The sequence below is a fragment of the Onychostruthus taczanowskii genome, unplaced genomic scaffold (genome assembly GCF_017590055.1).
Source record: "Onychostruthus taczanowskii isolate IOZ18803 unplaced genomic scaffold, ASM1759005v1 scaffold17, whole genome shotgun sequence".
Classification (NCBI taxonomy): Eukaryota; Metazoa; Chordata; class Aves; order Passeriformes; family Passeridae; genus Onychostruthus; species Onychostruthus taczanowskii.
In genome coordinates, this window is record NW_024498906.1 from 14,368,938 (window position 1) to 14,394,746 (window position 25,809).

The following is a 25,809-nucleotide window of genomic DNA, read 5'->3' on the forward strand; positions in this document are numbered from 1 at the left end:
GTCAGACCCTTGGTGACTTCTTACAGCATCTTCCTTGGTGTTGTCATGGACCTTCCTGAGGGGGAAAAATCCACAAACTTTAAAAATAAAAGGTTTTAATGGGCAGAACTATCCAGATCTACTGAGAGCTAATCAAGTAATTGCACAAAGGATAAAGATATGCAGACACATCTGGCTTTAAGCTTTTTTATTTTTATCTTTTGTGATGTTTGTGTGTCTGAAGCATTATTGTCTGCACTGTACATTTCACTAGCAGTGAGGGCTGATGACTCAGGACTAGGAAAAACTGATGTTGACATTTGGGCCTTAGGTTGAAATTGCCTTCAAGGTTATGCAGGTGTATTGTGGTGCTGGGCTAAAAGATTATGGCACTTATCTGTCCAATTAATGCCTAATTAAAGCACAGAAAATACTGAGAGTCTCGAAGTGGCATAGAAGGATTCAGCTGTGGCATTTCAGTGTGGGTGGCTGTTCTTTCTCCTCTTGAGGTCTCCTCCTATTTACACAGTAGCACAAAGTATCAGTAAAGTTGTCTTTAAGTACAAAAGGGAAGTTCCCTGTTGGAGAGGACATGGTGAAAATGCAAATTTCCCTTTGCATGTGGACGAGGAAGTGGAAAAGGCAGAGGGTGTCATGCTGCAAGGATGGTATAGAGGGGAATTGCAGCTGGAACCTGACACACTCACAGGAAAGTTTGGCATTTTCCAGTCTAAGCTAGAGTAGCTGAGGAACCTGACCCCTTCAGTCTTGTCAATGGACTCTCCAGCTGCTGAAAGGACATATTTTTTCCCAGGAATCTGTAGAAATTTGTGATGTACAACAGAAATTCTCTCCTCTCCCCTCTGTCAGGCTGCTCAGCTGCCTGGATATGGGGTTTTCCTCCCTTAAGCAGGAGGGTTTTTTTCATTTAAATTAGGACTGTAAAAGTTCTGTGAATATGGCAAGTCTCTTCATTGGAAACTTTTTCTCCATTGCTTCACAACTACTGCAGACCTGAGAGCTGCTCTGGTCTTATTTTATTTATTAGGACTACACTGGAAGAGAGAAAGTGAGAGTGGGACCTGGTAATTCATGGTGTGTTTGACATCCTGTTTTAAAAAAGATGATAATCAGATTTTTGATTTATTTTATATCTTTAACTGGCAGTGTCACTCTTGGAGACAGGCTGGCATGTGTGGTATTTTGGGTGTTGCCTGGCTTTTGTGTCTGAGACCTGCAGAAAGGCAGACCTGTCCATGTTAGCTTGTAAGAGATAAATTCTCCACTGTACCTGCATAGAGCCAACTGCAGTAACCAACACTGTCTTATAGTTTCTGTTGGCCAAATATTTTTGAGAGAATATGTCTGGAATTATTTTGCTTTAAAAGCTAAAATGACACACTTTGTTCCCTCGTATGTTTCATCATTCCCTCTATTTTAGGTCAGATGATTCATCTCTGCATTACTGGTTCTGCATTTCCATTGCCTTAATTGGGATTTCAGAGTCATTGCAGACTGTATAGAATTGTCAATGCTATTTCTAACAACATACAGATTTCTTCCTTCCCTTCATTCCTCCCTTCCATGGCAGGGGATGCTGGAATTAGATGACCTTTAAGGTCCCTTCCAGTCAAACCATTCTGTGATCCTTCTCTTCCTCCCTCCTCTCTCTTCTCTGCTTTCCCTGGTGCCCCCTCCCCACCTTCCTCAGTCCCAGGTGGTTTCTTTGCTCCTGGCTTTGCTGCAGCCCAGCTTTTTGGGGAGCGAGCTGGGTTTCACTCTCCTGCTGAAAGCTGACTCCTTTTCTTTACCCACAAGTGACTCTTCATCTGTTTTAAGGTACAGCCAGGTATGTACAAAAATCCTTGCAGGTAAAGGCTGTCAGGAGATGCCCTGGACCAGCACATTTACTGATTATTTCACACACCACAGCAGCAATTATTCTCATTTTCAGCAGCAGCTCCCAGCACATAGTGGGGGGTGTCATGGTTGCTTTTCCTCCCACCTTTTCCCACCCAGGTGCCTGCAGACACCAAGAGCAGCCCCCACCCAGCACAGGACAGCACTTGCTTCTGTGTACAGTGATTAAGAGCTGGGTTTAACCTAATTGCACCTCCATATGTCAGTAGGGTGCAGCTGCTGGGTGTGGAGACACCATGGCAAGTGCTGGAGTTAACCACAGCTTATCTGATCATCACTGGCCACCTAGACTGAAAAATCTGGCTGGGAGCATGCTTGTAGCCAGTGGTGAATAAAATAAAATACTAAGAAGAGGGTTTGATATTTAAGAGTGCCATCCATGAGGCCTAATTGTTCTTAGATTTGTGCTCAAAGGGGCTGTGAGCATTCACAGTTGAAAGGAAGCACTTGAAAAGGAAGAAATTTGTCATTGCTACTCACAGAGAAACTTTCTGTTTGCATTTTAAAATCCTGAAGCTAAAGAGGACCATTAATTACAACCATGTAATACACCTCTGCATGTAAATAATCCTCATTAACCCTGCACTAAATTTATAGCTTCTACTAAAGCTGTGCCTTTTCTGCTTGCTTGAAAGACTCGAACCTTCCCTAGTCATCTCCTCTCCAATTAAAACTTAGGAAAGAATGAGCATTAGCTCTCAAAATATTTTAAGCAAAAAAAAAGGTAATTAATATTAAAGTTTCCAGGACTGGCAGCTATGAATTCAAGAAAAGAAGGAAAAGGAGGGTTATTTTAACCATGAGGATTATTAAGCACTGGAAAAATTTGCTGAGGGATGTGGTGGCTTCCCTGTCACCACCACTGGGTTCCTGTGCCACAGCTGCTGCATGTGCCCAGCGTGTTCCCCAGCTGTGGTGGTGTGTCCAGAGCCTGTGGGAAAATTTCAGCAGGGAATTTTCCCCCACAGATACCCTCAGAGCTCCAAATGGGGCAGCCCTTCAGGTAATATTTCCAGGTAATGTTGAGTGGGCACAGCCAAACTCCTAATTCCTGCTGAGCTGCCTACTGATTGTTGTCACTCAGTAGCTACAGAGTTTGGTGAGCTAAGGGGATTGGAGTGTCTGAAACTGCTGAAATTTCTGGACATCTGTTTAGCTTCAAGACTGGGCTCACTGGAATAAAACCTGGGTGAAACTGTGAGTTGTGTCACTAACGGACGACCTAAAAATAATAAATTCAGGGCATTCTCTCAAGATAGAGCAATAATTTTCTGTTGCCTGGCAATGTCTTTGGCACCGCATACAGAGCTGGGAGTTTATTTTATGATGCTGTGCAGAAAAATTTGTTTACAGTTTTCCACTGTGATTCCCCCAAGAGGAAGAACCCATGGCTCATACAGAGAGAGCAAACATTAATGACACCTTCTTTTCATCTTGGCAAATTTATGACCAAGTTTCCATTCCTCCTTCTGTATTTCCAGAAATATTTATGCAGAGACTTGTGTTGTCTCAATTCATCCCACTTATTTTCAGTGGGAATTAGTTTGAAACTACTCTGAACAGCTTATTATAGCACAATTTAAATTTTAGTTGATTTTTATGTACTCCTTTTTTTAAATAATCCTGTCTTCACATGGCAAGCAAAAATCTTTTCCCTTTTTTTTTTTTTTTCATAGAGGAATAAGGAATTTTCTAATGTATTTCTAGATGACATTTTATTAACCATAGAGTATATTTGGTATGGTTTAAAGGGAATGTTATTCACCCAAGATGTCACCCTTGCTTGATACAAGAATCTGAAAACCCAAGTTTCACAATATTTTTCAGGCAAGTAAGCTGCTGTATCCCTCCCAAACAACAGTATTTACTATCACTCATAGGACTGGGATATTTTTGTGGCTGAATTAAGCCCCAGTAACAAAAAAAGATAAATTGATTTTTTTTTTATTTTATTTTTTTTTTCTCCTGGAGTATCCTGCTAAGAGGGGGACAGAAACCTCCATGGTTTCTTGGGCTGGAATAATTTTTTCATGTGAACTGGGATAGATCCTGCCTGCATTTTTGGGGGAATACATTAACACTGGAAAGAGGCTTGTATGAACTGAGTCCACAAAGAAGATCATTAAATAAATCATCCAGAGCTGTACTGATGACAGTCACCTATTACACATTTAGAAAGCAAATGCCTGCTAAAATCAACAGTTTAAAATACTCTGAATTTCTTGTCTCCATTGGCATTTTAACATTTGGTCAATCCCTGTGACAACTGGAACCCCCAAATCTCCTTTTACGGTCAATTCCATCCGAGAGGATCCTGCTGATGGAGGGAGAGATGATCAAAATTAGGCTTGGCTGGTGGTGAGCTCAACAGAGCCAGCGAGATTTTGTCCTTGTTTTCCTTTTGTTTACATGGTAACTGTCTGTTTCCTCTTCCCATACAGATGAATGTCATGTAGCACAGCAGAGATGTGCTGCCCTTTGCTTGCCAGCAGAAGTTTCTAACAACTGAATCACTTGAGTGCTGAAATTTAGAGGCAAGACTTCTCAAAGGAAAAAAAAAATATTAATATGCAACCAATTGAACTTTGTGGCATGTCAAGACCACCCTGTCACTCCTACATCTTAAAAATAATTAATTCTTTTCTTCTTGTGGGAAAGGTGATGAAGTTATCTAAGTCATCAAAATTCACTGTTCGAGTCACAGATTTTTTTGCAGCATCTTGATGGTTTTAAGCATAACCTCAGCAGCAGCTTCTTTTTGTGGTACAGGAGAAAATAATTCAGACATCAAGCTGATCCTAACTCAGTCTGTTAAATACTTTTTGAAGAGGACAGATTTTGAACTGCTCCTTCAACATGGAAAAACAGAATAAGTTTCATTTGTTTTCATAGCAGCTAATTGCATAATGTGATTTAGCTTGAATGCAGAGGGCTGGAAAGAATAAACAACTTAATAAGATGCTGTGGGACTTGCCTTTATGATGCACATGTAAAGACTTGTTAAAGATAGAGTCTTAAAGTAAACTGATAGATAAAAGCTTCTACAGGGTGTTTACAGCATCCAGCTCCAGCACTCAATGTGCAGGGAACATTTCCCTCCTCATGGATTGCACACAGTTACAACCCACTGTTTCCATTTCTTTTTTTTTTCATGCTTATCACATTTGCTTTCAGTAAAAAAATGTGATGCTTAAATAATGTAATAATTGTGGTTGAAAAGTGGGGTTTGCAAGATCAAGTTTCAACAGGTTGATGCAGTTCCATCGTATTAAATTTAAATATGAACAGTGTTGAATCAAACACAGTTCCTCTTGCAAGGGTTGTATCTTTGCACAGATGTGTGTATCCACCTATATATGCTTTTTTTGGTGCCTATAGGTATTTGTTTAAATATACAAAGCACATATGTTTGTGTCTACATATAGACATGGATGTATATAAAAATAAATGTGTATAATGGCAAAGACATGTAAAGGAATAAACCTAAATAAAACATTAATCTGCATTTAATATTCAGACTGATAGAAATATAAGAAGGTGGAAGACAGAAGAGGGCTAAAAGTAAATGAGATGAAAAAGACCTTTCTGTTTAGATAATCATTAGTGCTGCTCGTAGGAATGCGGAAGAGATTTCCCACGTGGACCCTGAGTTATGTGCATAACCCTTGCCCTTTTGGAAAAAACAGGCCTCTCAAATTTATTTTTAGACAAGTCCAGATAGAAAACCAGCCCATTTTGTTAGGGACAAGGTAGTTGCATAATGTAGGCACATGATTCTTCAAAATGTGGATGTTTGCTTCTAAAAAAATGAAGCTGGGCTTCCCATTTTTGTTGTTGGTGCAGCAGAAGGGAATACAAGTATTAGTGGAATTTGACTTTGCCTGCTCTTGATCATGTCTGCCTTGGAGTGTGTTTCAGCAGCATCTGACAAGCAAAAATGTTCTGACTAATCCTTCTTTTTTCTGCCTCAAGGAGCAGAGAATTACACACATTTTTTTCAGGTGTACATCATCCTTTGCTGTGCATTGAACTCCAGGTAATTTGCTGAGTTTTCGGCTGTTCCTGGCACTTGCTGCAGCTCTTCAGAGCGCAAAACTGCCTCAGCCATGCTGGTTTTGACATGGAAATATTGCTTTAGTTGTGGATCACATGAGAAATCCTTTCTTACTGGACCCTTGCTATCCATAAAATATCCTTATTACCATGAGGAAACTTTTCTGTGTCCTTCCACAGCGTGAGGTTCCCACCTTGCTGGTGAGGAAACATCTTCTTCACATCCTGAGGAAGCGTCAAATACCGGCACTGACATCAGGGTGATTTTCTCAGACTGATGATTAAGGTTTTACCCATCTGCTGCTGTTTATAAGCCCTCAGGGCTCATCCTGTGAACTTTTCCAGTGCCTAAAATTGCCTTAAGTATTTTTGTCCCTTTTGCTTCTGGAAGGACAAGGCCTAGCAAAACCAGATATTTTGCAAGCAGGGAATGATGTTGCCCCTCAATGTTTTTCCTTTTGGCTTGAAAAAGGGACATTTAGGCAAAGTGTTCATTTATTCTCATCATCAGCCAAGCTTTTGCATTCTTATTTAAGCAATAAATTGTAGCAAAGGTGTGGAAGTTTCATAGACTGTCCTAAAGCCTTTTGTGACTTTGTCAGTGCGTCCCAGTCCATCCATCCCATCAGATCTCTGAGAAGAACAGTGAACCAAAAGAAATGTGGTAGATGCAAACTTATTTCATTTGCCTCCCACTTTTCAAGGCATGCACGTCTCTTATCTCTCATTAAGCTGATTTCACTGATTCAGATAATTAAATCAGCAGTGTTGCCTTTTGGAGGAGGCTGACACACCCTTTGCTCCCACCATTCCGTAAGAATTTGAGGCTTTGGATCAGTTTGTGAGCTCTGTCCCTCGCATTGAACAATATTGACTAGTTTTTGGTATATGATAGAAACTAATTGCAAAGATGGAGAGTGATTAAGTATGTGTGCTGATTTATACTTGGCATTTTAGTGATAAATGAATATTAATCACAGTAACAGTCATGCTCTCATCATCTTTCAGTGGCAGCATTAGCATTATTGTATCCATAAACTCAAATTCCTGTCATTTTCAGCAGCAAATAACAAAGAAAATCCTCCCTGCCTCAGAGCTTTTGCAGTCCAAATATCACAAAAGACATGGTTGTATCTCCTTAACCAAAGCCAGATGTTTGATTTCAAGGAAGGAATTAAAATCTATTTTCACTAGGGATTTTTTCTCATGCAGAAGGTCAGCATGGGAGAAAGCATGCAGGAAGTTCCCTTACTGGCATTTGTGCTAATTAAGGATGCAGAACAGATTCAGTAAATAAGCCACTGCTTTCTCAAGCCAATAAACATTTTGAAAATCATCTTGTGAGCTTTAAATATCCACTCTCAATATCTGACAAAATAAGTTGGGGTTTTTGTGGGAAAAAAGTCACCAAAAATATTTTTCTCCTGTTTTACAGTGCATTTCTCTTCACCTGAGAATGCCAAAACCTGGTGTGAAGTCTCTTGGCATTCCAAACATGGAACATCCTTGCCAGGCATTTCTCATTTTTCCTGATTAGCTTTGCAAAAAAGGTGATAGATGGTTTCTTTTATGGGTTACCAAACCAGTGATGCAATATATAATCTTTATTTCAAAGCATTTACATATCTGCTTCTCCTTTCAGCACTCTGGTACCATAAAGAAACTGCCAAAGTTTGTGTCAGCACTTGATGCCATTAGGAGGTAGGAATGATTTCCTTTTCCTGAGTACCTGGAAAATCCAAGAGTGCTGCCTAGCTGAGGCAGGGGCTGCACTCTGGAGAGGGTGTGGAAAGAGCTGGAGATTTCTTGGCATCAGAAATGGAAATATCAGTGCTGAGAAACTCCTGGGAGACAGAGGCTCTTCCCTGGAGTGGAGTGAAATTCCTGCTGCGAGGATGGAGCTGCACAGCCCTGGAGGTGCCCTCCTTGTGAGACACCTGTGGGCCACTGATGGAACCCTGGGTGCTGAGAAATTTAAACTTTCTCTGCTTAAAGGCACAGACTCTCAAGAGAACACTACAATTGACCTGAGGCTGTGGAGAGGACTTCCAAAATTGACTGATAGCACTGGGATTACGGGTGTGTAGTTGGTTAGAAGTATGTTAGAATATCACAGGGTGGAAAACTTAGAGTGTGGGGTTTTAGAATATAGAAATAAATATGAAGCAAGATGGAGGTTTTAGGGTGGAGGCAGGTTGTTCTTCTTCATCTTCTTCCTTCTTCGTGGTATTTTGTAACTGGACAGAAAAGTCTGCATTGTGGGCTTTGAGTGATCAGTTATTGCGAACTGGGGAAAGGGAAAATAATCTGTGTCATTTCTTAATTGGATAGTTGAGCCTTAAAAGACCTTGTAAGAAGAGATAGTTAACCATTTTGTGCCTTGCTAATGAAAGACTACAGAACTCATGGTTGTGAGGCTGTTACACTGATAAGAAACAATAAACACCTGAGTGTGAACATGAAACACCACCTCAAGTGCCTTCAGTCCTGACCTCCAGAAACTGATAGGCTTTTCTTGGACTTCCACTCTCCCACTGCTCAGCTCCCAGGTGCTGATGGAACAAACCCTGCTGGGGAGCTCTGGGCAAGCTGGAGCTCTGCCCTCCTCTGTTTCAGCAGCAGCTTCAGCTCAGCAGATGCTTCAGAGCGACTGGGAGGGTGAAGGTTTGGTGCAGAGCCAGGATGCAGAGTCAGAGCAGCAGCAGGAGCCATCCCCAGGCTGGGTGAGCCCAGCACTGCCTCCTGGGCAAGGCTGCATTTCTGTTCAGACTTGGCTTGTTCCTGACAGACACCTGGTGCAGGGGTTCTTACAAGGAGCTTGCAGCTTTTATCTGGGGGAAGGGTATGAGCAGGGCCATGGAAAACACAGAGATGCTTTGATTTTAATTGCATGGATGATTTAGTATCAATCTAAAAATAAAAATAATCATTTCAAAGCAACAGTTGCACTTGACATCCAGCCAGGATTTTCTGTAAAAAAAAAGAGAAGAAAAAGGAAAAGCATTTTCTCACTGTGTGCAGTGAGAGCTGTGAAACCACCAGTGAATTTTCTGTTTGTTCAGAATCCCCTCAGAGACACAGATTTGGGTTCATAACTGATCTGGCCATTACATTTTGGCAGAAATATTAAAACATGTATTCTTATCCTTGCAGCCCGAGTTTCCCTGTACCTCAAACTTTCATTTCATATTGGTTTTAATAATTTGTTTCAGTCATTTGGTGCTTTTCTGCCCACATTAAAAGCTCCCCACTTCCTTTGTGCTGAGTAATCCAGTATTTGTTCTGGATTAGTCACAATTACAGGTATGAACAGGGAGGAAAAAAGAAACGATACACCTCCCCCAAACAACCTACTTTGTTCCTCCTTCTAAACAAATCTATTTAAATGTTTGTGTCTTCTAACCAGGTTAAAATGTGCTGGTTTTTTGCAAACCTGACTGAATTCCTTACTCAGTATTCACATAGTAGGAGCAGGATGTTATCCCACACCTTGTCTGTATCTTAGGATCCCTCAATCCAGTGTTTCTCCTTCATGGGCTCCTCTCCTCCTTCATGGGCTCTCCTCCTTCATGCTCTGCTTTTAGTTGAGCTGGCTCAGGACAACAATGTGCCTTTAGGTCCTTCAAAATCAGAAGCTTCCTATAAAAATTTAAATTTAATGCATCAATAGAAGCTCTGACACAATTGTGAAACAGGTTCTGGGGTTTTGACTACAGATTCCTTCTGAAACAATTTAGGAAAATAATCAGAAAGGTGTGCTTGGGTCCGTGTCTATGTGTCTGTAACTCTTAGCTGGCAATGAGAGTTAAACCTTCAAAAAGCAAATTGTGGCTTTTGGTTGGTTTTTTCTGTGCTTCAGATCTGCTGAACAGAGACAGGATTTGCATCTGTGTGCAGGAGACTGATTCCCAAGTGGAATTTCCAGTTGCATGCACAGTCCTCTGTCCTTCCCATCTGTATCTCAGCTGTGTCAGACAGGATTTGGAGGGATAAAAAAGCTGAAGTCATCCTTTTCCCAAGAGAACCAGCAGGTGCCTTCAGTCAAAAACGGGTTCCAGGCAGCAGCAAGGGCACAATCCAGTGAAGCAGGGCCAGATCTTTGGGCTGGTCCCTGGTGTGTGCTGCTTGTGAGCCCTGTGGCACCCACTGGGTGGGCGAGGAGGTGGCATTGGTGTCAGGGCCCATTCCCTGACTCTGCTTCAGGGACCTGATGGCAACTGGGATTGGTGTCAGGGCCCATTCCCAGACTCTGCTTCAGGGATCTGATGGTAACTGGGATGGGTGTCAGGGCCCATCCCCAGACTGCTTCAGGGATTTGATGGCAACTGGGATTGGTGTCAGGGCCCATTCCCTGACTCTGCTTCAGGGACCTGATGGCAACTGGGATTGGTGTCAGGGCCCATTCCCAGATCTGCAAGGACCTGATGGCAACTGGGATTGGTGTCAGGGCCCATCCCCAGACTCTGCTTCAGAGATCTGGTGGCAACTAGGATTGGTGTCAGGGCCCATTCCCAGACATGCAGGGATCTGGTGGCAACTGGGATTGGTGTCAGGGCCCATTCCCAGACCTGCAGGGGTCTGATGAAAACTGGGATTGGTGTCAGGGCCCATCCCCAGACTGCTTCAGGGACCTCATGGCAACTGGGATGGGTGTCAGTGCCCATTCCCAGACTCTGCTTCAGGGATTTGATGGCAGCTGGGATGGGTGTCAGTGCCCATTCCCAGACCTGCAGGGGTCTGATGGCAGCTGGGATGGGTGTCAGTGCCCATTCCCAGACCTTGCTGCAGGGATCTGGTGGCTCAGCCAGCCAGGCAGAGCCAGGATGGGCTCAGTCCCATCAGCAGCTGCTGACACAGCCCAGAGCCCCACCTGGATGGGACCTCCAGGTGGATTGGCCCTCGTAACCCCTGGGGGATGCTGAGCAGCACAGCCTCTGACTCTCCTCCCAGTAAAGCTCCATAGCAAAGGGCAATTCCCCCTCCCAGGCTGCTTTCCCTCAAAACCACCTGGGTTTAGAGCTGAAAACAAGGAGCAGGCTACGTAATGTCTGAGATGGGATTTACTCCCCTGCAGCACTGTCAGGTCACGGATGAGGTGTGATCGAGTCTCATCTGGTGCCCAGCTCATGTTGGGGATGGGATCCTGCCCTGGAAGTGCTGGAGGGAACAAGAGCTTCCCTGTGCTGGGATTGCACAACCTCCTGTGTCAGAGGAGCAGGGCCAGGCAGAGCTTCAGCCTGACCTCTGCCTGACTCATGTTTTTTCCTCCTGTTACCAATAAGAACTTTTTCCTTGTGAGTCACTTTGAAACAGTTTGTGTGTGTGTTCAGGGGAAAGAAAAAAAAAACCAACAAAATTCAAAGATTTTCCTGAGGAACGGTTTGTTGGTGAGACAGGACAAATCACTGGGTCCTTCTGGGGTTTTCTGCTTTCAGGATGACCCAAGAGTCCCTTTTCCCAGCCCACTGGCCGAAGAAAGACTCAAAGAGTCCCTTTTTCCCAGCCCACTGGCCAAAGAAAGAGTCAGGATTCTTTGGCTTGTATTCACAAGGTTGTTTATTATCTATTATCCAAAATATTTTCTCTCAGACCCACAGAGGTCTGGTCTGTCAAGGGCACAATGCACTGCCCTGAGGCGGTGCTATCTCTTTATACTAAAAATTATGTGTACTTTATTTACAGTTATTTTCCAATACCAATCACCTATGTTAGACTGTCTGCTTCTACTCTAAACCAATCTAAATGTGCCACCATCACCAAGAAGATGGAGGCTGGAAAGAAGAAGGAAGAAGGACAGGACAAGTCCTCATCTTGCCCCCTAGACCCCCATAGTAAAATTCTTCAAAATTCCACCTTTCATCCTGTGACAACTATTATGCTACTTATGCTTTTGTGACTTGTAATTCTTCATGCAAAGTTGGTAATTTGCTCCATGGGTTAAGATCAAAATCCCAAGTGTCTTTGGCTTCCTGCCAGGGTCTCGAGCCATTCAGGGCACCCGGAGGGATGTCCTGGGTTCCAGCAGGTACTGTCAGGGACTGTTCTGCCTGCACAGTTCAGTTAATGAGCTCCTAGGGCTGTCAGGGATTTTTTTTTATACTGTCATTTGTGTATGTCCCTTCATTTTAATGCTTTCTTCTCTGAAATGCAACAGTGAAAACCACAAATTTTACTCTTCCACTCTTTGGATGTCTGAAGCTCAGGGAAACAATGACCCCTTCAAAAACTTGCCAGTTTAGCTGTGTCCATCCTAACACAGACATAAAGTACGTTGGCAAAATTGTTCTTGTTCTCTTCCACTTTATTCTCAGGTCACAGAAACAGAAGCACATTTATAGTGTTGTAGCTGTGACTCCTAAAAGGTCTGGAATATTGGGATTTCTGTCCCCTCCCATCCCCATGGCTTCCTTGCAGTGGCAAATTTGACTGTGTGACTCACAGCCCAAGAGCTCTGTGGCAGTGGCAGGCAATTCAAGTCCCTGAAATCACAGGCAAGTGTTTTAACTCTGAGAGCTGGGTAGCTCCTGAGAAATTATTTTCTCTGTAAGGAGCAGACATTAAGGTGTTCGTTGAATGTATTCATTTTCAGAAGCAGGAATAAGTTTGTATCCCGGTGGCAGGAATGATTTGGTTTTTGTATTTGGCTGCAAAAATGTTATTTCTGGCTAAGTCAGCCTGTTCCTCTCTTCTAAGACCCACTGGCCTTGCTGATTGATTTAAGCCAGTTTTGACAGATCAGCTGCAGGCAAAAAGACAATTAAGTTTCTGTGGTTTTTGTGAAGTTCAGGAATGTAGAAGAGGGAACCTTAGCACTGCCCCACTAAGGGAAAAACTGGCTTGAGCTCAACCCTTGCTAAACATCTGAAATGCCACAGCAGGAGCAGTTTTAAGACTGCCCTTATGGTGAGACAAAATTCACTGGGCACCAGAAAATGCAGCCATGGTGCAGAAATCAGGTGGAAATCAGGTCTCATCTGAACTTCTTGTCACCTTCATTGGCAACACAGTTTTGCCTTTACCTTCCTGTCCTGGATTTGTTCATCTCCACAGCGAGATCTTCAGGACTGGTGAAATCCATCCATTCCCACAGTCTGCTCTGGCCACAGCCTGGACTTTTTCTCAGACTGACAGGCTGTAACCAGGCTGAAACTGTGTTTCTGTGAGCCTGGTGAGGCCTCTGAGTATTTACTGACAGCTGATTTTGAGAGGTTTTTGAGTAGCCAGAAGGTGAAGGAGGTGGTTCTGCCCCTCTTCTCTGCCCTCGTGAGACCCCACCTGGAATTCTGCATCCAGCTCTGGGGTCCAGCACACAAGAAGGATGTGAAGCTTTCAGGGGGTACCCAGAGGAGGCCACAAAGGTGATCAGAAGGCTGGAACACCTCTGCTGTGGAGCCAGTCTGAGAGAGCTGGGCTTGTTCATCCTGGAGGAAAGAAGGCTTTGGGGAGAACTTAGAGCACTTTTCAGTGACAAAAGGGGGCTTGTAAAAAGGAAGGAGATTTATTTTTTTTTTATATGGCCAGATAGTAAGGGAAAAAGGGGCAATGTTTTTAGCCTGAAGGAGGGCAGGTTTAAATTAGATTTATGGATGAAATTCTTTACTGTGAGGCCCTGGCACAGGCTGCCCAGAGAAGCTGTGGATGCCTCATCCCTGGGAGCGTCCAAGGCCAGGCTGGATGAGACTTGGAGCAACCTGGGACAGTGGAAGGTGTCCCTGTAGGGATTTGGAAGAGGATGAGTTTTAAGGTCCCTTCCAGCCCAAGCCATTCTGTGATTCTGTGATTCTAGGTTAAATGATTTAATAGTTCTCAAGCTTTAGATCCTATTCGTCTACAGGAAGATGTGTTTGCTTCTGAAGCACAGAGCAGTTTTTATTATATTCCCAATGATGTATTCCTCAAATATAAATTCCCAATGAGCCCATGGTCCTGTTCCCCTCGTGCATATCAGTCTGTCCTGAAATGCCATGACCATTTTTTGCATCTGAAATAATGATTGCTTTATAGACAAAATAATAAAAAGCAAGAAAGAAATGTTCCAGCAATGACCTTTCTGTGTCAAACCCTTGCCTAGAGAAGATCAGAATCTTCTAAGTGAGTAATTAAATCAGAAGTGAATCTGTCTAAAGGAATAAATGCTGAAAAAGTATGATGAGAAAGCCTGCTGTCAGCTACAATATTTCAATTACTGATGGTACAGTCTAGGAGAGTCAAATCCCATCTCTAAAAATCTGCTTCTTGATCCTGTAACATTATCCACAAATGGATTTCCATGTGCCTTTTAGCCCTTCCTTGTATAAATGGCAAACTTTAGATCAGTTTAGACATTAGAAATGTAACAGCAGAGCTGGGAGAACTGATCAGCTCCAGATGACTGTGCCAGGAGCACTGGGATGAGCTCCTTCCAGGCTGGAGTCCAGCTCACTTCCAGCACCACACAGCCAGGGCTTTTATTCCCAACATCTCCTTTTCCATCTCTGTTCCTGTCCTTCCTCACCACCAAAGAGAGAGTGGGCAAATCTTCTGGAGTCCTAAGGCAGAATCACAGAATCATTTAGGAAAAAACCTCCAGGATCATCAAGTCCAACTTTTGTCTGATCCCCACCCTGTCCCCAGCCCAGAGCACTGAGTGCCACCTCCAGACTTTCCCTGGACACCTCCAGGGATGGGGACTCCAAACCTCTCTGGGCAGCCCCTGCCAATGCTGACAACTCTTTCAGTGAAGAAATTCCTTCTGATGTCCAACCTGAACTTCCCCTGGAGCAGCTTGAGGCTGTTTCTTCTGTCACTTGTTCCCTGGCAAACAGACCACACATTTGAAAGAGATAAGGGAGAAAAGACCAAAAATTTATCTGAGAAATACAATGATGGCAACCAAAAATGGAGTAATGTGCAGTCATCCATGCATGTACAGATGTTCAGTTATCCAAAATATTGATCAATCTGTAGTTTCCCTGCAGGAGACTCTGTTGGCTTATGCTGAGCAAGTGCAGCTGATCACAAAGAGCATGTGCTGCTGCAGGGGATGTAGGATATAATCCTAAACTTGTTGCAATTAATACAGCACAAGAATGTGGCTAGAAGATGGGAAAAGGGCTGGACAGGACACAGTTTGCATCCTTAATTGCCTGAGTGGTCTTTGCCAGTGTCTGAATTGCTAAAAAGTAAATTGCTATGAGCCTGACTGATGGTAACTGAAGAAATAATGCTGATATAAATCAGAACCTCAAAGAATTTGCAAACTGTGAGGTAAATCTTGAAATACTCGTGATTTCTGTAGCCATTTCTTGCTTGGATTAACTGTTCACTGACTTTTTTAAAATTTTTATTTGAAAAGGGGGTTCTGCACATTCTGTATTTAGGAATCATTAACTCACTACTGCAATGGAGTTCCAACTCAGATGCAATCCAATTTACATGTCAGTCTGGCATTACCTATATTTGAAATTGGACAAGACATATTGTTCTTTATAGGAGGGACCAAGTAATTTCTAAGGGCTAAAGATCTGGTTTTTGTCAGTGCTAGCCAAAAAATTTCAACCAAGGTATTTTTCCTGAAAATTTAGATAGTTCAAAAAAAAATACAGATCATGAAGAGAAATATTTATACTTGAGCATTGCATTTCACTGATTTAAGTCCTCTTTCTTATGATTATTTATTTATTAGTGGGGTTTTAAAGTCAGATGGCATCCCCTGCCCAGCTTGCAGCTTGTTGCCTTCCTGGCAGGAGATGTAAGTGGTGCATCTGTGGATACAGCCTGGCAGGACATCCTGGTGCTAAGGTGCACATCATTCTCCTTAAAACAGAAATATTTCCACATCAATTCATTTTTTCTTTTTAAAATTTTTTATTGAAGCATTCTACAATACTGATTTTTTTTCCCCCCTCCCCGGGAAAGCTTTAATTTTCCATTGGTTTTTTTTCCCTTTTAATTTTCTTTTCCCCATGATGAGCCTGATATTTGATTTTCCAAGCCAGAAGAACATCTCACAAGTGCCTCAGTGCTACTCCAGGCCCCATCTCTGCTACCTGAACATTCAGAAACGAGAGGGTCTGTGGTTCCAGATCCCTTTCACCCACATAAAATTGTCTGCAATACTGTGATACATATTTAAGTGCTTCTCTGAACATATTGCCTCAGCTCCAAGAGCTGTACCTGTGATTTCCCATCCTTTAGTGTCAGCTCCTCATAAAATATCATCCCGTGTTTGCTCCTTGTCTTTGCCTGAGCCAAATGACATTGCACTGAAGTTATTGTCATGTGCTGTAAAGCTGGAGGCACATCTATCTTGGGAATGTGCCTTGATTGTTCAGACAATGGGGAAAAAAAAAGATTTTTGGTTTTTCAGACCTGATTCACGCCCTGTTTAACAAGGTTCTTGATTGCCTGGCATTGCTCTGTCTTAGGGGATGCTGGAATTGCAGTGAAATGAGGAGCACAGTGACAGCAACTGGACAAACAGCTGAAACTCAGGAATAAACACTCACAGAGAGATTTGCTTTTACTCTCAGTTTGCTCTCAAGGTACAGAATTAAAGACCTTCAAAGTAGTAGTGCTGAATTCAAGATGTTTATACCTGGTGTTTGAGGTGTGTAAGTCTGGCTCCCAGATGTTGAGTCTTTAAGGGGTGAGAGGGAATAAGTGCTCTGAAGGATGAACAGGGACTAAACCAGCAGTTTTAAATTGCCTTTTTCTCAAAGTCAGGCTGGGGGAGCCAAGTAGAACAGGCAGAAGAGGCAAATTCCCTGGAGAGAACCAGCAAAAATTCCCAGCAGAGCATCTTTGTTTCTGTTGCCAGCAGTTATCACCTCCCTGCAAAAGGAAAAAAACCCAGAGCACATTTTCCCTTAATCCAAAAGCCTACCTGTGAGGACAGGCAAGCTCTGCCACCTTGGAAACAAAGGGATAAGGAAGGTTTATCCAGAATGGGCCCTGCAATGGCCAGGATCACTCTTATTTCTGTTCTCATCCTCTGGGCAACCATACAGCAGGGAAGGGGAGATGAAATTACAGGTGAGTGATGCAAACCTGCCCACAGGACAGCTTAGTTTGGATGTTGCATAGATATTTCTTTGAAATAAACCAGCCAAGGTGGCCACTCTCCAGAGAACTGGCAATGTCCCAGTGATCATTGAAGAATCCTCTGTTGATAATTGAACAGAGAAAATCTAACCAAGCAAAAACGCAACATTTGTCTCCAACCTTTCATCCCCAGGCAAAAATCCTTGTCACTTCCTTTGTGCCAGAAATGAACAAGGAGAATTTCTGCTTCGTCTTCAGTATTGTGCAAATTTTTATGAAAATTGTCTCTAAAATAAGCTTTAGCAGGAAATGTGCCTGGCAAAGTCCTGGGGATGGATAAGGTGAAGCTGTAGAAGACATACTTAAATTTCATCTGTGGTATGGGCTGTAATTTTGAAAAACCCTAACCCAACTGTAACTGCTAAATGAACCCCTAATTTATACTTAATTTCTGGTTTGATTCATTTAAATGAGAAAACATTATGATTTTTTTGACTGCTCTTCATTGCTTTTCTTTACTTATGTGGTTTGTGAATCTCAGTTAAATATAAAACATATTTCTTAGAGCCTTGCAGACTTTTCTGTTATTCTGTCAAAGCCACAGCTGAAAAGATGTTTGCAGAGGTTAGGGCCAATAGAACTCCCATCCCAGAGGCATTTAAAGTAAATGGTGTTGACTTTAAAATTTGGAATTTGTAGAAAAATCGAGCCCACAATCCTTTTTTCATTCATGTTTTGGAGAGTTTGCATTTCAAAACTGACCTTGAATCTGCCCTCCATGAAGCTGTTCTAACAGTTTATTTTTAAGGTTATGCCAAGACAAGAAAGGGGCTTGTCTTTCAGTCTGACTGCTCTCCAGTAGGAAAAGATTTTGCAGATCTCAGCTCACAGTGGCTCCTGTGGCACCTGAGTGGTGAAGTTTCCAGAACTGCAGCTCTGGCTGTGACACAAATGCTATGAAGCATTTTATATTGCTGTTTTTTGGTCATGTTCTCAGTTCTGATCTGGGTTTAACCTTGAGTTCCAAGGAGCCTGTTCCTGTGCAGCCTTTGCTCCCAGGCTTTCCTCTCAGTGTTTGTTCCTATTAATAAAGGCTTGTTTTAATTGTTTATGCTCTTTACATTAAAAAAAAAATTGATATTGTCCCTGATGGTGCTGAAAGCTGGTGGTTTCTCACACAAAATCTAAAATCCAGAAGTGATAGTGGTAACACATCCATACTCATGGCAGGTAACTGCCTTCTGCTGTGCCATTGACTGCAACTTTGAGTCACTGAAAACAACAGCCAGTGCATTTTAATTCCATTTGACTGTGCCATAATCCCATAGATGGGAGTAATGAGAACAGAAAGCCAATTTGCTAAAGAGCCCAAATTGATCCAAGCCACATTGCTCAGCAGCAAACTGCTGTCAGCAAAATAATTGAACTCTCTGAGTGTCAGAGCTTGTTTTGAACGGTCTGGAAGTGATGGATGGGGCAGAGGTTGGTGGTGCTGCACCTTTCCCTGACACCTTCAGTCCAACTTCTTGCACTGAGGGCATCTTTTTGTACCACCACAGCCTCATCTCAGAGCTTCTCTTTAGGCTTTGGCAGCCTCATTCTATACCTAGTGTGTGTGTGTGTGTGTGTATGTACATATATATATATATATATATATGTACGTAGTATCAGTGTTTAAGTATGAAATATGACTTCATATCTGCTCTGACAGCTGTAGCTTCCAATTATAAACTGTGTCTAATTCTACAGCATCTTATTCTCAGTTTCATACCTGTATTTATGTTGCACATTGCTGTAGAGACTAAGCCAGCTCAGCTGACACTGGAATTTTTAGCTTTCCAGTGCTGCAGCCTCAGCTCTGCACGGACAGCACGAATCCTCAGTGCTCTCCTTACTCAGTTTTTCCCTTCCAGTCCCTGCTTTGCTCTTGCCAGGCTTTACATGAGCTCTGGAGGAAAGGAGGGATCATGGTGATGAGGAACAAGGCTGAGCTCTTGCTTCTCACCTGCCCTACTCCCCTCAAACCTGATTTTGTACTATAACAGTCTGATTCCTTAATGTAGGAGTTTCTCTTTCTCGTTTTCATAGAACAATATTTGTCCTGCTCCTTGTCACAACAGGTGTTTGTGCACTTTCTCCAGGGAAAGGCTATAACCAAAATGATTTAGGTATTAATTCTGTTCCACCCTGGTTATTTAGCCATTCAGGTTACAAACAAATTTTTTAAAAAATCTGAAAACAAATAAAAAAGCTGGAGCAATACTTTTTTCCCCTCACACCTACATGCCTAGGAGCATTTGCAGAGAAAGGTATTCTTGGAGCAGTCTTAACACATGGCAAGGGAATGCTTTCCAAAATGCAATGACAGCTGCCTGCTTCTTGTCAGGCACTTGTGCCTCATGTGAGGTGCTAATGGATCAAACACACTGAATAAAAAGCAGCCCTTGAGCTCGGATTCCTGCTCCAGAACCCACGTTTTCTTTCCTTTCCCATTCTCCCAGAGAGTTATCCTAAAGTTACAGGATAACTGCTTTCTCTGGCTCACTTCTCCTTCCATTTCCTCCTGCACAGCCATGTCCTGGTCAGAACTCCATCCCAGCCTTTGGGCTCTTCTCCTGGCTCTGGGTTTGAGCCAGGCTTTGAGCCAGGCTGGGTGTCTTCTGTCCCTCCTGAGCACCTCCTTCCACCCCTTGCTTGGGGACACAGAGCAGCCTGGTGCCTCTCAGGGGTGTGCAGACCTCTGGGCTGTCCCCAGAGCCCCAGGGAGCAGGGACAGGGGTGTCCTGCTGGAGGCTGGCCGGGAGGAAGAAGCAGGGAGTGAGGTTTCCACGCTCAGTGTTTCCTGCTGACCTGCTCCAAGCAGCAGCACAGAGTCCCTGGAGCCTGCTGGGAGCTCTCTGGCTCTCACTGGCACTCCCTGGAGCACAACCAGCATCAGCTCTGCCTTTTGCTGCAGGAGGGAGGCATGGATGAGTGAGGCAGGGCAGGGCTGGGCTTCCAGAGGCCATTTCTGGACACCAAGTCTATCCCATGTTTTCTTCTGGACCGTCCCTGCGCTGCAAATGGATCCTCCTCTCCAAAGCTCTTTTCCTAGTCCTGCTCAAATTGCACAAATGTCTTTTGTTTAGCTGTGATAAAAGCACAGGATTAAAAAAGCCTAATTTTTTTTTTCCTTCTTGAATTGCTTTTAACACGTTTCATGTTTTCAGACAGGAGATAAGTTGTACAAATAAGATTAGCTGTAAATGTTTTTATTGTATGCCTGTTGTGTATATTGTGCTAGCTTCAGTCTGTCTGTTGGCTGACCCTGGTGCCCTCAGAGCTCTCAGAAAAAAAGAAAACAGTCCTGCTATATTTGAATCTCTGCAGCTAATTCATATTTATCCTTATTAAAGTTCCTTCTGCTTTGGCTAGAGGATGATACAGGCATTTGAATTCCATCTGATCTGTTTCCCAAGTGGGACACAGGGTGACTCAGCCCCTCTGGCTTCTATAACATCTCATTAGGAGCCAGCCTGATGTCTGTGACATGACTGTATGTTGCTTACTGCTAATTCTTAAACTCCATCTGCTTTTGTTGCTGTTGTTGGGGTTCCTCTCTCTTGTTTGGTGTTGGGTTTTTTCCCTATCCCTGCTGAAGTTTTTCAATTTTAAGAAAAGCACCTAACAAGGTCACTCCTCATCAGAAATGATTTCAGAACTCTGGAGGCTGAGTCCCATTCCCAGACCTGTGTGAAATGATGCACTTAGTGACCTTATCACTGACTTTGTTTGGACTCAAAGTCAGTGAAACACTGCAGGTTTCCAGTGGCTGATCAACAAGGTCTGCTACAAATGCAGAGAGGCAGTGCAGGATCTCCAGGAATACCTTTTGTGTCAGATACCTGGAAGTGCTTCCCAGTGATGTATGAGTAGCCAGTTTTAGCCCAGGGTGATGTCTGAAGGATGTCTTATTCCAGACATCTACTGTGACTCATCTGCCCATGAGTTCCTCACCCTTTGTTCCCTTTATAGTCAGTGGGGAGTGATGAAGGCTTTGGCAGCAGGAGGCTGGAGTGGGCTTTTAAACGACTTGGATGACTCTGCCCTGGAAGTGCCTATTGTGCTCTACTGTTCATTTATATTAGCATATGTAAATTTCTTTAATATTCACTTGAATTAAATTGCCCTTTTTCTGCCTCACACCTGAAGGCACCAAGAACTCTTTGAATTTTCTGCCAATCTTCATCCTTTCATGACCAAAGTGATGCCTGTGACAAGCAGTCACCATCAATTCTTTCTTGTGTCTGTTTTTTGAAGCGATGTTCTTCCCAGCGTCAGCCTTCCTGGAAATCATTCATCTGTGTTGGTTCTGCTTTCTTATAACAGTTTTCCACTGGGTACTGCAGGGAACTTCTGCTCTGGGGTGATGTTGGAGTTCTGGATGCTGAGAGTTTTAGACTTTCTGTACAGACAGACTCTGACTCCCAGGGGAGCACTGCATTGGACCTGAGGATGTGAAAAAGGCTTCCACAATTCATTGGTAGCACTGGGATTATGGGTGTGTAATTGGTTAGAAATGTGTCATATCAAAGAGTGGAAAACTTAAAGTTTGGGGTTTTAGAATATAGAAATAAATATGAAGCAAGATGGAGGTTTTAGGGTGGAGGCAGGTTGTTCTTCTTCACCTTCTTCCTCCTTCTTCACCTTCTTCTTCCTTCTCCATGGGTTTGGGTGGTGTTTTGAAATTGGACAGAAAAGTCTGCACTGAGGGCTTTGAGTGATCAGTTATTGGGTTAAAAGTGAAAATAATTTAGGTGTCATTTCTTAATTGAACAGTTTAGCCTTAAAAGACCTTGTAAGAAGAGATAGTTAACCATTTTGTGCCTTGCTAATGAAATGCTGCAGAACTCACTGCTGTGAGGCTGTAATATTGATAATAAACAATAAATACCTGAGTGTGAACACAAAATATCATCTCAAGTGCCTTTGATCCCAACTCACTGCTGTGAGGCTGTAATATTGATAATAAACAATAAATACTTGATCGTGAACTCAAGATATCATCTCAAGTGCCTTCAATCCCAGCCTTGATGGAGGTAGAAAAAGGAAGCCAAATTCCATCAGGGTGACAAGTTAATGCTGATCCTTTTCTTTCCTGTTTCTGTTTCCTAGAAAAAGGCCTTGCTTCACTAGGGTACCATCTGTGCAACTACACCCTGACCAAAAGTGTGTTTAAAATGGTTGCCTACCAAAAGTCCTATGAGAAAAAGACATCCTGTGGAGGGTGGATCCCATGGATGGTGTGTCCCCAGACACACCACAGAACAGAGTTTCACAGTGTTGAAGTCCCTGAAACCATCACTCTCACAGATTGCTGTGAAGGATATGAGCAGGTTGGACTCTACTGCTCTCTAGGTAAGTTTTAGTCAGATTAAGAGAGGAAATAAATGCTTTGTATGGAAGAAGATTCACTTCAGCTGAGATGTGTAAAGGCTTAATTCAGTTCTAGGCCATAGGTTCCTATTCACTGAAATAAATGAGTGTAAAATCATATACAGTAAACTTTGTCCAACATGGCAAGGAGTAGACACAGCAGATTAAAGCTCCTGATTCTTGCTGTTTGTCACCTCTAGTCACAACTTCACTAAACTTCTAGGGGAGCCTGAGGAAGGCACCTGCTTGTTAGCCCTCCAAGGGCTCATTACCTGTCCAGGTTCAGGCCAATATCCCTGGCCAAGAGCAATAATTCACTGTCTGGTGCTATGTCTGATCTGAGCCTGCCCGCATCTACACCAGCAGCTTTCTCCTCAAAAGTCATTCAGGATGCACTTGGGATAACATCTCCTTTGATGTGGAGCAGGGTCTGTTCTCAGAGTGCAAACCCAGTTTTGGTTCAAATTTAAAACAGCCTGTGACCTCAGGGCAACTTGATACCAGATGCTTTCCAACCAAAACTAGACTGGGACCCATTTCCTTAGGACTTCCTTGGTCACCTGTGACTGTGTGGGAGGTCTGAGAACTGGTGAGCTTTTTGGTGGATCTGATCTAACACCTGAGTGTTAATAAGACTCTACTGAGGAAGACTCAACCACCTCTGTCTCCAGATGGAAGCTTTTCCCCTTTCCACATCAGGGTTACCAGCTGTCAATCAGAAATTCCCAGTTTTATCAGAACGTGAGGCCTAGATGGAGGGGATTCCTTGGGGAAAAGGAACTTTCTTTTTCCAATGGATAAATTTAGATGTTTTTAAGCTGAGCAGGCATCTTGGATTATCTAAACCAGCACTGAACTGTTCTGTCATCCAGAAAAGTTCCGCAGGACATAATTTTGTCTCCTATTTTCAGTATGACATTGCATTTTCCCTATTTCCACTTTTCAGTATGGACCTGGGCATTTACATAACCACACACAGGAACAGCAGATTGAAAGGAAAGGTCCTGTTGCAGCCCTGGCCCTTGTTTTGGGTCATAAGACTTGGGTGACTCAGATGTGTGGGAATGTCCCCAAACCTGCTCCTGCAGCGGATCATGTACCGTGGCATGAGGGGGGATGAGCCATATGTCCTGTCATGGGATCTGTCAAGAACAATGTGCTCATCCCACATTTAAGTTGCTTCAGAGCATTGAAAAAAGAACCTCCAAACTTTTTTTTCCCCCCCCCGGCGTTTTCTCCACAGTCACAGGTAGAATATTGTGTCTAGCAGGATTTTAACAGAAGGGTGGGAATACAAAAATGGTTGATATGTTTTATTTGTTCCCAAAAATATTTGCTAGAGAAGAGAAATTAAATAATAATTCCTAATTTGCTGTATCCTGCTATTGTTTTGGCTGTTGTGGAGTCCCAGCAAAGCAGAATTTGAGCTGCAGATTACTGTGTGCCCAAGCAGATTTGTCAGACAGGCAAAGGACCTGCTGCTGATCATCTTCTATTTTCCAAGCATCAGTTCCACACTGGGGAAAATCTCTGGTACATCTAATTATGGTTGAAAAGTTACTTAAGTGAAGTCTTTTGGATATACAGACATGTGCAGGCATGTGTGCCTGTGAGTGTCAAATGGCAAGACTGGGAGGCAATCAGAGAAAATGGCTTTTTAATTCTGTAGTACAAAGAAAGAGCTGTGCCAGCTAAATGTGGAAAAGTCACCATGATTGTCACTGTTTGCACAAGAAATTCAGGTGTTTCTGAACCTCTGAAAATCAAAACCATCTTCTTGTGTGGAAAAAAAAAGCATCCTGGTAACACTTGAAATATTTCTTTCCCAGTATAATTCTGTCTCTTAAAAGCATCTCTAGGGATATTTTAGGCTTGAGAGCTGTTGATGATTCTGTTTCATCCAACATGAACAAATCTGTAAATCTCTTGTAAAGCTTAGCTGCACAATTTTTCCACCCTGCCCTTGCCATGTTGTTGATGGGCACTCTGGGCAGGTTTGTCCATGAAATACTGTGGTCACCCTGACACTTTTTCCTGTAAAAGTTAACTTGGGAATATTTAAAACCATTTAAGGATTTGTGTGGCTTCTAGGTGATTTCCATGTTTACATTATTCTGGTATCTTTGCTTTTCAGGGCATTAGTCATAAATTCTGTGAATGGTAATGCACTGTCTAGACACAGTCTTAAATAAATGATGAGAAGAGAAACTGGAACTGCAGAAATTACTGCACAGCACGCTGCTGAACTACTGTGATTTTCTTCTTGATGTTATCCATGCTGGTGTGCTCTCCATCCTGCCAGGGGGGGAAAGGTCTCCATGACCTTTCACAGCAGCCTGTTCCTGGCCACTCCTCACCTTCTCTTCCTAGAAGGAAACATCTACCCCTGCCTGGGATATGGCAGGCCCTGCCTTTATTGTTTCTTTACTCTAGACCACTGGTCAAGTTGCTCTGGTAGTTCTCACTAGTTGTGTGGCTGTCCATCAGGATAGTGTTACAGGTGCACACACAAATGACTTTGACATTTTTAAACAGCAGCTGGAAAGTTAAACATCTAAAAGTTAGGAAGTGCTGGAATGAATTCTTAAGGTAGAATTAAATAAAACAACCTTTGCTTTCTCTCTTTTTGCCCAGGCATGCAGGTCAGTGAACTCCTTTAATTACCTGACCCAGCTCTGCAGTGCCCCAGGGACCACATTTCCCAGTGCCCAGGGATGCTGGAGCCCCTCTGAGGAGCTCCCCAGAGTGTGTGCCATCCTGACCTCCACATTCAGTGCTCTGCTCAGCCTCTCACTGAGTAGAGAATTATTTATCACCTCTGAAGGTGAATCCTGGGGGATTCACAGGCTGCAATTTGCCTTCACAAAGGCTGTGGGAAGCGAGGGAGCTTCTGTGTCGTTCACAGATGGGCAACTGAGCTGCAGAGAAACTGAGATCATTCTGGGGTGGTTTCAGACCTGCTTTCAGACAACTTGGGTGCAGTTTTAATTTTTTTCATTAATTTATTCTGATTTTCATGGTGCCTAGTGCTGCTTTTAACAAGTTGTATGGTTGGGGCACAGGGCTGCAGGTCAAGCTCATGGACCTGTGAAACCCTGAAGGTTGTTTCACCACACAAAACTTCTCCCAGCATCTTGCCTTTTAGATAGAGACAGGATCCAGCTCTCCAGGCTTGTTTCCAGCTGCCTGAAAGGATGCTGTGGTTATTTCTCCTGGTGGCTGGCTTGCTGCCCACTTTCCAGCACAAGATGAAACCAGAGAACTCCTTATCTGCCATCTAACCCTGCCTGATCCCCAGCTAGGGAAGGAAAGAGTGCATCAGCACATGATGAAGCCTGGTTTTTAAGCACATGCATACAAAAATACCTTAAGAAGGCTCAACACAACTTTAATTGTGGATTTTCTTGAGAGCACTTGATT

General features: G+C 43.2%; 1 protein-coding gene across 1 annotated transcript in view; it reads left to right on the forward strand.

The window, feature by feature from the left end:
- Positions 1-25,809, forward strand: part of UMODL1 (uromodulin like 1) — a 76,844-nt gene that overhangs the window by 13,372 nt on the left and 37,663 nt on the right. Inside the window, exon 2 of the mRNA XM_041399715.1 lies at positions 22,129-22,371. Within this exon, the coding sequence (XP_041255649.1) occupies positions 22,129-22,371 (243 nt within the window). The remainder of the gene's footprint in view (positions 1-22,128; positions 22,372-25,809) is intronic.